The sequence below is a fragment of the Coturnix japonica genome, chromosome 20, assembly GCF_001577835.2.
Source record: "Coturnix japonica isolate 7356 chromosome 20, Coturnix japonica 2.1, whole genome shotgun sequence".
NCBI classification, from domain to species: Eukaryota; Metazoa; Chordata; class Aves; order Galliformes; family Phasianidae; genus Coturnix; species Coturnix japonica.
This window is the reverse complement of record NC_029535.1, coordinates 9969036-9980610: the sequence shown is the minus strand read 5'-3', so window position 1 is coordinate 9980610 and position 11575 is coordinate 9969036. Positions and strand designations below refer to the sequence as shown.

Here is an 11575-nt window from a genome sequence, read left to right as displayed (position 1 = left end):
TGCCTGCAGAGGAGAGGGGCAGAGCAGGAGAGCAAGGAGTCACCATTAACGTCCCCACCGATGATGGTGCTGATGGAAAACACAAGAAGCCGCCCCCACAGACACGTTTGGCAGGGAGAGAAGAGAATCTGGGGCAGAGAAGAGGGGCCGTCGCGGTGCCGCATCCGGCGAGTCGGGACCTCTCGGCAGCACCTCGGGCAGGGGGCGCGGGGCTATCGCATGTCGCGACACACCCGGGGCAGGGATATCGCCTGTCGGCATCGCGAATCGCCGTGGGGGAAACGTGAGGGCGGCGGGCGGCGGGGCGAGACGGGGTGGGAGCGCCCCGACAGCGCGGGGAGGGGGCGGGCGGGGGCCGCTTTCCAGAGAATACGGTAAACATGTCCGCATCACGTGTGGCCGCGGAGCGGGGACACAGCGAGGGAGGGGCGGGACCGCGCTCCGCAGCCCAACGGAGCGAGCGGGGGCCACTTTAAGAGGCCGCCGGGCGCCACCGCCTCGCCCTGCCCGGCGCGGAGCATGCGGTAGGGCGGGCAGCGGGCGGCTCCGGCACCATGGGGCTGTGCTACAGCCTGCGCTCCCGCCTGGCCGCCGCTCACCCCTCCGTGCCCTACGGCGGCCGCGGCGAGGCGGACCCGGCGGCGGAGCAGCAGCAGCAGCAGCAGCAGTGCGGAGACCCGCAGGTGCGGCACCGGCTGCGGCAGGACCTGGTGGCCAAGGAGCGGGCGGACAAGAAGCGGAGCAAGAGCATCGATAAGACGCTGAAGGCGGAGAAGAGGGAGTACAAGCAGACGCACCGGCTGCTGCTGCTCGGTGAGCGGGGAGCGGGAGGAGCCGGCGGTTCCCGGCAGGTGCGGGGCGGCCCGGCCCGGCGTCGCGGTGGGCGGCGGGAGCAGCTCGTCAGCCCCGGGCGGTGGGTGGCGGCTGCCGGGGGCTGGACCGGGCCGAGCTCACGTGGCGGAGGAGCCTCAGCGCCTCGAGGCTCCGCGCGGGGCGGGCGGGGCCGGGGCTGCGGGCGGGGAGCGGGGGTCGCGCACCCCGAGGAGCCGCTGTCGGGGCTGATGGCTGATGCTGCCGCGTCCCTTCGGCCGCGTTAGTCGCCGACACCGCGGGGAAGGGCGCCGCGTTACGGCGGTGCGGTTGTTCTGTGCGGAGGAAGCGCGATGCGTTCCGCGTGCGTTCATCTCCGAGCATCGCCGCTGCTGCTCCCGAAATAGCGGGGCCGGGCTCGAGGCTCGCTCGGCACCTGCGGGAGGTGCGGCCGCTTCCCGAGGGAACCCCGAGGCCGCAGCTTATACCGCTGTCCCCGGGGGGTGCCGGCCTGCAGCCGCGGGTCAAAGCCCCCTTTGTCAGCGCTGTCACTCGCAAACGGGCTGCCGTGCTGTGAGCAGCTCGGAATAGACACGGGGAGGAAGTTCGGCCGGTGGCTCCGGAGCTTCCCGGCTGCTGAGGGATCCTGCAGGTCTTGGTGCTGAAAGTTTGGATTCCAGGAACGCTGCCTCGGCTCACGTGGTTGTAGCTGTGCTGAGGAGAGTCTGCAAAGATGCGTTTCCATCTGATGGGAGGGGGAACGCGGTGCTTGTACAAGCAGTGAGAGCTGCCTGCTGCGAGCCTGTGGGTGTGGGATCACACCTTCACCCAGCAGGGCAGGCTGTGCTGGAGGCGTTGTGCTCTGTAGCTTCTTCATGTAATTCTGTAAGTCTGTTCTCTAGTGAAGTGCTTGAAGAACAAGCACTTGGGATAGGATTTATTTTTTTTTCCGTATTAAATTGGGAAGAAAAAAACTCCAATAAACTAATGGTGATGTTGATCTGCTTGTCTTTGTGGCCTAAAGGTTGTCCAAAAGACTTCGGTGTTCTCCCCAGGTAACGTTTCAGTGGGCTGTATTCCCGTATGGGTGCTGGCAGAAATAGCATTCAACTTGGAGTGGGTTAAACAACAGATCTGAGTAGTTCGGAGTTATCTATGCTGAAGCCAACAGAGAGTGCATTCTCTGTCAAAGTACTGATTTATAAATCTGATGGATATGAGTCAGTGTTATGCTGGCAGTGGTTTATTATATTTCAGCCTGGACTTGAATAGCAGGAAGTCACTTTTTGGCCCTCTTGTACATCTCGGGATGCCTAAGAGACCCATTTCCCTGCTCCTTGCGCAGATGGACAGTGTTCCCGTTGGCTTCCTTCCCTTGCTCTGTCTCCCTGTACCCCACTGTTAATGCTACTTGGAATTCTCTCTTTCTAAGCTGGAACAAGAAGCTTGGAGTGCATTTGGTTGTATTTCATGCACATCTGCAGGTATTGCTGCAGTAGCTGATGTCTGCATACTGAGGTGTAGCCCAGATGCATATGGGTTACACCACCTGCAAGCTGTGCAAGGTATAACATTGTCCTGCAGCTGGCTGAGGAATCAGGAGCATCCAGCTCAGACTTAAAGCAGCAGCTGAGCTTTATTCCAAGGAATGGAGTCAGGGTGGGTAAGAAAAGCTGAAGAAATGTGGACCGGGGATTTTTTTCTCTCTTTGTTCTGTGGCAAAAGCTTCAGAAGGTACTCGTGGCTTCCTGCTTGTGCTCCAAGCTCTGATGTGCTCCTGTGCAGAGTATGGACATGAGCAATGAAGTGCTCTGCATGTGGCTGCTCTTTGGGAGTGACAAAACTTAAATAGGGGCCTTTTGTTTGTAGGAAAGGAACATGCACAATCAGATGTAATCTCATTGGATTTTCTTTAATGCACTGTATATGGATCTACCGAGTTGTGATACCGGGCTGCAGTCAGGACTGCAATGGCAGCGTGGCTGAGGATTACTTCTATACCAAGTGCTTTTTCAGAGCGTGGGTGCCATTCTTCTTGTAATGACGACAATCTTGGTTCTTAAAGCGTATGCTTATGGGGGAAAGGATTTTTAACCTTGCCATGTGTATGCTGTGTGTCAGAAACCTGCCCAGCTCTTTTGGTGTGTGTGTGTGTGGCTCTACCTTGCACTTCCTTCAGTTCTGTAGCCTAGTTAACTGTAAGGAGAACCTGTCTGTCCATTGGGCGTGCTTGCAATCCACGTGCATCATTTTGCAGGTCCTCCCTCTCTGGCTGAACTCTCACCCATGCGAGAAGTACTTTGAGTTTATTTCCACAATGGAAAAGGGAACTTGGCTATCTTTATACACCACCATGGATAGATGCACTTGTCATAAAGGGTACTTAACTGCAGTTTATTGAACTACAGTATAATGATTAAGTGCTGTTCTGAATCTTACCTACATCAGTTCTTAAGTAAAAATGTTTCTAACAGAAATACTTTAATACAAATGCAAGCAATGCAAAACTGAAGTTTTTGTAGGAGGAATATATTGCACAGGAAGAAAAAAACTACTTAAAGCCAGAAAATATCAGTGCAAGTACCAACCACAGTCCCCCTTTCTGTGTGTGTGCTGCTTGTTAAGCCCCTGGGTACCATATAATTAAAGACTGTCTTGTATGGTTTACATTGTGTTTTCTTTTTTCCACAGACTTGTACTTCATTCAGTGCACAAGATGGATGTTGTGCAGTGAATGAGCAGCTATTCAATATTCTTATCCTCCTCATACAGTGTGTCACCCCGTGCCCTATTTACGGCGCACCATCCGTACCCTGTACTGAATAACCAACTGTTGAACTCATGGGCTTTTCTGCAGCCCTGATCACTGCAGGGACTGAATGCTCCATGTCAGTGACTGTGACTGCATGGCTCTGCTGTGAGATGAGGGGCATCATCCTTCTTTTGTGGATGCTGGAGAGGGAAAATGCCACTATGGAAAGACCAAAGTGAAAACTGTCTGAAGTTACAATAAAGTTTGTATGCCCCATCTTCGTCTAATGCTAATTTCATGTGTTTAGGGCATGTATCTCATGGCTGTGGAGGCTCAGTAGGGCAAGTTTTGGATGCTTTAACAGCAGTTGAGGAGGTGCCAGGCACGGGTTAGTGCCAGCATTGGGCAACATGTGTTGCTTGTTGTGCTGCAGTAGCTCAGCACCAGAACAAAGCTGGTCTGGTTCTGCAGGGTGTATTTAATGGCATCACCCACAATCATCCTTCATGTGATTTCCTACCTTGCTGTCAGCATCCTTGCGCTGCTCTGCCTCCTGCAGGGGCCAGGCAGGTGAGACTGAAGAAGATATTCTTTTATAAAAATAAATGTGGGTTTAGGTGCTTGGGGAGATTCCATCTCACGTGAGCTTGTCCCTGTAGACAATAGTGTCATTTGCTTACAGCTCCCCCATTGTTTCTTGTGCCCGATGTTTTGTGAACTAAAGGGAGTGTAAGCCCTGGTAGAATAAATATATGATCCTTATTGGAAGGTGTGGAAAAGACAGGGGGGAAAAATAGACTAAAACTATAAAGAGAATCTGTGTTCTGGTGTTTTCTAGTTCTTGAGAATGGGGTTATTGAAACTTACCTTCTTATACCAAGTTAGCTTTTCTTTTCCTCTTCAATAAAAGAAGGAATAGGGGGGAAAAGGAAAAAACTGGATTCAATCCAATGGGCTGCTTGCAATACAAGTGCCTCATAACAGGCTGCCCTGCTGTGTTAGCCTCCTGCGCACACACAGGCTCAGAAGGTGGCAGGACACGACTGTTCCAAATGGGCTGTCATTAGTGGTGAAGTAGTTATGATTTTTTTCCAACGGGGCTCCCAGTAATTACCAGATACTACAAAAACACTTGTATGTGGGAATCTGTGGTTTCCATCTGTTGGGTACTTTCCATTGCAGGCATGATGATCCTGCTGCAGACACCAGGAGGTGGTATGCTAATTATGGGTGTCTTCATAATGAAGACAAATCCTCCTCTGTTCCCACCACTGTACACAGAATGCACTCTATGGCACACATCCTCTGGATGTGGAGCATATTCACCCTGAAGAAAAATACCTGGAAAGCTTTGCAGACTTCAAGTAGGCTTTACCCAATATGCAAGATGTGCTGCCGCTGGGATCTGTGATGCAGTTTGATGAATGTTCATTAGAACAAAGTTGTGTCTTCAACAGTAGCACCTCTGTGCTTTAGATCAGTTGTTACATTAGTTCTGCTCTTTGCTATTTAGAATTTCACAGGAGAAGCAAGACAAGCGCTCCTCATTCTCTGCCTTTTTTTATCTTTTTGAATACTCCCGACCCTAGCTTTTTCTTTGTATCATCTCCATATAAACAAAACAAAGTCATTAGTGTCAGGCAGACACATGGCATGGAAAGCTTCAGCTGGCATGTTTGAAGTGTAGCAAAGTTAGAGCTCCTTCAGACATGGTCTGGCAATGGGAGGTGTCAAGAAACATGCAGCAGTGCTGCTATAAAGTGTCATGATGAAGGACTGCTGTGGGTGGCATGCTGTTGTTGCTAGGATGGTCCCAGCCAAAACTGGCAAAATAATTGCTTTATACAGTTACATGTAATGCTTATGGGGTTGTGCATGTAAGCATGGATTGCTGTGGGGAAGGGGCTGAGAGGTCTGAGGGATTCCCTGATCCCCAGTGACAGCTGCAGCCATACAGGCATGGTGTGATTATAGACATACATCTCTTCTTCTCCATCGTTTAGGTGATTTCTTTTACGCACTATGTGCCTGATGGGATGGGGGTCATAATATGTTACTGAAGGAAGGCCATGTTTGCGTATAGTCAGGGAGCTCGTTTCAGGGTTGTTGTTTTGTTTTTGTTTATTTAAACTGAGACAAACCCCAGTGTGTGCTGGTTTTGGTTGTTTCCAGCTCTTCGTTGCATCTGTTTATTCTGAAGGAAGGCAGCAGTGTTTCTTTTCCTCCTGTGGAGGAATGATGGCTGCTGTACCTCCTGGTAGCTGCCTATACCTGAGTGAAAGCACCATGTTTCTTGCCTGCAAGAAATTAAAACTTACTCAGCATGTGTGCTGGCTGCAGTCCAAAATGTGTTGTCAGGGCAGGTGATTCCTATGAAGTTTTCCTTTAGAAGTGGGAAGCACTTTTTCACTTGCACTCTTTCCAGAGAAGACAAAAATTTCTTGATTGCTCCTGTGCAGCTGTTACCTCCTTCTGCAGTAAAGCATCTTAAACTGAGCTGTTCCCTGTGTTAGGATGGGCTGGCAGTGCCATGGCTGGAAGTAGCTCATGGGAAGCACCAGCAGTGAGGAGATGAGAGGAGGACTGAACCCAACCTGATGTCTCTTAAAAGAAAATGTACTTTGAAAATAAATAGAAAAAGGGAACAGGAAAAGGAGAGAGTACCAAGTGCCTTCATGTTATTTATAGTTCAAATTTACACCGCTGCAATAAAGTGGAAGCAAAGTCCTTCTGTCTGATGTGTGACATGCTTGTGAAGTTACTGGAGCTGCCTATAGAAATGAGGTTCAGACTCTTCTCAGTTTCCCAGCGTTTACTTTTAATGTGTTGGAGCTGTGCTTGTGTTGAAGGGGCATCTGTGGTGGGCTGGGGAGGACTGGTGTGTTCCTGGAGGTGAAGTAACTGGTCTAGAGAAAGTCTGTGTATGAGCAGCACTTCTAAGATTTGTATGTCACAAAAAGAAAAACCTGAGTATTCGCTGCATTGAGAAGTGTGGGTGTGGAGGGCAGCAAACAGGCATCAGAAAGTTGCTACTAGTTACTTTCCAAGTGAAAGAAGGGGATGCTGAGGAGGATGCACAGAGATTCCCAGTAAGGAGAAAGAAGCAGTTTTACAGCCTGGTCCTGCTCTGCTTAGCCACTTCTCCTGTCTCTTTTGTAGTGGAAGTGGGGGAAGTACTGAAAATCCTGGGAAGACCCGATTAATTTCTGTTTGCGCAGTGGAGGAAGAATCTGAGAGATTTTCTTCTGACTGAAGTATCCTTGTTTTCCTTCATCCTAAGCACAGTGAACCATTCTTGCAAGGAAGGATTTGCACAGAACTTGGCAAATGCTCCAAATAGACCAATGTCTCCAATATCCTGATCTGCCCACCCTTGAAGCTGAGCACGGCACACGGCTGTCCCGGTGTCCAGCACTGTTTTAAAGAGCTGAATCCACACACTCCTGCCTGCACACAGGTTCACAGGCTTGTTTGCACGTTGCAGTGTTTCCTCAGCTTTGTGACTTTGACCTCCAGGAAGTATATCGGGTTCAGTGGAAAAACAAATGGAGAGGGGGCCCAACCTGTTGCCATCCCACGTGTGGATATGCTGTGTGGGGATGGCGTTTACTGTGATCCCAGTGGGAGAGAGCTGCAAGAGCTTCTTGTGGCCACAGCCATTGCTGCTTCCCCAGTGTGCTGAAGGTGATTTATTTGTAGGGTGGATGTGAGTGTAGTTCAAGCGGGAGAAGTATTTTTATGTGCATTTTTACCGAAGATTTCACATGAAGTAGCTTCAGGTGTGAACCAAGCCCAGCATGGGGCTGCATTCCCACCTCTTCCCCACCTTGGGGGGCAGTTCTCCATCTTTAATCTTTATCTTTATCATTTAGCTGTGCCAAACTAAGTTGCTTTCAAAATCTAAGACTTATTTTGGGAACATTCGTTTGATTAGTGGGAGTGGTACCTCAACCAAGTGTGTTACTGGCTACTAGGGGGCAGGTGGCAATCGACGAGGGAGCTTCCAAAGCCTGGAACACGTGAGCCTCTGAGCATTTGCTGTGTGCCAGCATGCATAGCAACCCAAGGCAAGTGAAGGGAATTCTCCTGTCTTTGGCCCTGCAGTTTACAGGAAATTTGTAAAGCTTTTTGTTCCACATGAGTTGGCATGTGCTTGTGGAGAACCCAGCTCTGTTTTCTCATCAGCATGAATAAAAATAACTTCAGAGCTACATTTTTTACTGTAAGTATCATGTTTTTCTGTCAAGCTAAAACCAGCAGAATTCCCTGGGGACCAAGCTGTCGTTTTATTCCCCACTGAGCCTGAAGGGGCTCCATTTTCACCTCCTCCATCCTGTGCTGGGTGACAAGAGGAGCTGTGAGGCTGTGCAGCCTCTGGGCTCCGATTGCAGCGTGAGGTTCAGGCTGATGGGCACAAGGCATCTGTTTTCTTGAGTTGCACATGGGGTGTGTCCTTTCCATCTCTGGTACAAACTCACTATTTTGAACTTCTTGTACTTGCACTGTAGGAGACCAGTTCCAGGCATCAAAGTGAGGATTTGCATTAGTCCGTTTTGACTCTTTGGTTATGGTAGTTTGACTGGGACACTGAGAGACACTGTTGTTTCCTCCCTTGTAGGCTTCTTGTCAGAGCTAGTTCCAGCCACCAGCAGTGCTGGCACATCTCTGTGCGACACAGGCGATGATGTGCTGTGACCATCCCAGTCTAGTTGTGGTGGGCCCCGCTGCCATGAGACTTGTGCTGTGCCTGGCACTGTGACCTCTTCCACTGCCCCTCCTGCCCCCCCCCAGCACCATTTGTCATTTGAGGGCCGTGTTTGTTTGGTTTTGCATTTTTCTCGGTGGCTTTCATGCTGAAATCTCAGTGTTGCTGATTAGCCGGGGGGAGTTCTGGAACGCTGGGGAATTTGTGGAGCTTTGGCTTTACCAGGGGGAGGAAACAGACATTGAGGAAGAAGGGCATGATGTTGTGAACTGACAGTCTGCATCTAGACTGTTCTTCTATAAATACCAGATAAAACTCTCTGCATGGAAGAAAAATACTGCATAAATAGTCCCATGATGTTTTCCCTTCCTTCTTCCCACACAGGAAATTCGTGATTTGATAGTCCCAGTTTTTCTCTGGTGATTAGAAATGTAAAAGAACTACCTTTTAGATGAAAGCTCAGAAATACTTTCTGCTCTAAACCTGACTCCTTAATGCCACCAGTGTTCTCACTTCTCTCATTCCTTTCAGCTTCTGGAAAGGCTTTTCACTTGTCTGTAGCATTTCGTGCTGCGACACCTGAAAAGGTGGTGAGTGATGTGGGTCTCAATTCCCAGATATTTCGGAAGAGTTCACATTTGTTTTTAAATACTTCAGATATTCATAAAGAAAATGTTCTAGTCTTGTATATCCCTTGAAATAAAATCTGTGATAATTTCTTACATGTGTAGATTTGTTACATCCATAAGCTTACTGCAAAAGCAATTTGCAAAGGCTTGTTTCATGATCAAATTGACGAAATGGGTGAAATTCCATTCCTGGGCTTTGCATCAAACCAAGAGTTTGTGTTGCAAACCCAAAGTGGTGGTTTCAATGTAGGAGCAAGAGCTCTCACCTGTGTGACACTGCACTCCAGCCAACATGCGTTACAGATCACAAAATCATTCTTAATCCTCCTCAAAGCCACCCAGTTCATCTTGATTACCACTATCTGTCCCAAACTGTAGTTTTACTGTGCGGAGGAATTGAGAACCCACGGTATGTGAAGCCTCCTCTACTATCAAACAATTCTCTATTAGAGGGTTTGAGAATCTGTTGCTTCTAGTTGAGGTTTAAGTAAAACCTAAACACTGCAGAGACATTTACGATTCAGGCTTATTTTGGGAGGGGGAATGAGGGAAGTCTTGATAAGTTATGCACTTGACCACATGTAGTTAAAAATATTATTTGGAATATAAACTTCCTTGTCTGAAGACCAGCTTTATGCACTAAGTCAAAGAGCACAAAAAGCAGTTCTCCTCCCAGCCTCCATAAGTATACCTTAATGCTGCCGAATCCTGGAAATTATGCAGGGCATGCTTTTTAAATGTTGATTTTGACTTCTTGCCTGGGACCAAGTGTAAAGTCTTTCCAAGGAAATACTTAGAAGACTTGCAGTGAAACCCAAAAGCTGCTGCCAAGCCTTAGTTTTTAGAAGGGGAGTAGGGGGCAATCTAGACTGTTAAAACCTTCCAGTTGTTTGTAATTAAATCCACTTCTTCTGTGCACAATAAACATATACTTAGAAAAAGATCATTTTACATAATACTTATGCGGTTTACTGCTGCTCTTCAGCTGCTAAAAATCAAGCAGTAGGTCTGCTATTTTAGTCTGGAAGGTTACTGGAAGCTGGGAAACCAGGGGTGATGCAGCTGTGCTGCCACAGTGGCGTGTACCCTCTTCATCCTGCGGTGATATGCAGGCTGAGCTGGGGAATCCTTGTCTCATTATGAACCGTCCTTCCCACTTAGCTAGCTGGAACTTGTTTGGGATTGAGAGAGATGGGAGCAAAGAAGAGATAAAAATATCCCATCCACACGCTGCTCCTTGCCAGCTACAGAATCACTCCACAGCCTTGGTGAAAGCTGTGGGGCTGCAGGAACATCTTGTCAGATTGCTTGCTTCCAGGAGGGCTGGCAGGAGACAAAATCCTCATGGCTCTCCCCACCCTGATTTGGTCTGCCGTTGTTCCTTCACGTTTGCTTCAATTTGCTGCTGTCTTTCATTGAGTGCAAGGTGATGGTGCAAAGGGAATCTGCAGCAGAATGCGCTCAAGCCTAAATGTGTGTATATCCAGGAAGTAAATATTGCATTTACCTTTGGCAAAGAAGGGAATTTTTCCTAGGACAGCATGAAGAAATTGTCACTTAGCAAGTAAGTTACAGGTGATGTGAAACAGTAGATGGGAGGTATGAAAAGAGCAGAGAGGAACAACTGAGAGGGATTGCCTAATAAATGACACAGGAACAATCACAAAGCCCTGCAGAGCAGATTTGTTAGGATTTGAGATGAAAATCCCTGTTGGTTGTTGAGATTATCACCCAGCATATGGCAGGGAATGTCACAGAGAGGTGGAATTAGCTGCTAATATCTAGATTCCACTTGTAAACAGATGTCGGCAGTAGTCACAACTGTGTTTAATTCAGCTGAAGTGTGGATTACTCAACAGGCTCAGCATGGTGCTCGAATACTTGGTGTCTTCTTTTCCCACTGTTCTTGGTGCAGAGCACCAGCTAAACTTCAGATCTCCTGTGTCTCACTCGTCTGTTTTCTGATTACTGAGACTGCTGAATTCATTGGTACCTGTCTTCCTACCTTGGGCTTTTCCTGGTTGCTGTGTCTGCCATACCTGACAGAACTGCACAGGCCAAAGCTTGGTTCATCACATATTTCCTCCTAGGTGGCTTCTGCTGTTATTAATAAATGTATTCATGTTTATGAGTTCGTATCTAAGATTTATTTATAAACTCCTGATGTAAGTGGCCTAAATTGAATTCCTGTTTGATAATCTTCATGATGGTGAAATTGTGGCTTTGACTTCTAGAAAGCTCCTGTGTAGGTTTCAGAATGCCAGCTTCTAAGTAGTTGGACTTGAGAATTCCTCTGGAATAAATTAAGTGCTGAATGATGATTCCAGTAACACTACTGGCACAGGCAACAGTTATCTATTCAACTTGAACCCATGTTGCTTCAGAGCCTTTGGAGACTGTGGGATCTATCTGCTGCTTGTGAGGCTGAGTTTGCAGCTTAAACCCATATTCTCCTGACTCATGCTCTCAGTCTGCCCTGGCACGTCTGCTCTGAACTCCAATGCATTCAGGCAGTTCTTCTGATAGGACTGTTTGTATACCAAAATGATTGTTCCAGGTTATTTATTTTGCTTTAGTTTCATCAAGTGAAAGGCCCTGAACCAGCTTTGAGTTGTGCCCTGCAGCATCCCAGTGTCTGCTTTCTAGGATGGGCAGATATTGCCCAATTTCTGATTCACA

General features: G+C 48.3%; 1 protein-coding gene across 1 annotated transcript in view; it reads left to right on the top strand.

Annotated features, from left to right (window-relative positions):
• The first annotated feature begins 478 nt into the window (after positions 1-478).
• Positions 479-11575, top strand: part of GNAS (GNAS complex locus) — a 122645-nt gene continuing 111548 nt past the window's right edge. The window contains exon 1 of the mRNA XM_015881746.2: positions 479-813. Coding sequence (XP_015737232.1) covers positions 555-813 — 259 coding nt within the window. The 5' untranslated portion in view covers positions 479-554. The remainder of the gene's footprint in view (positions 814-11575) is intronic.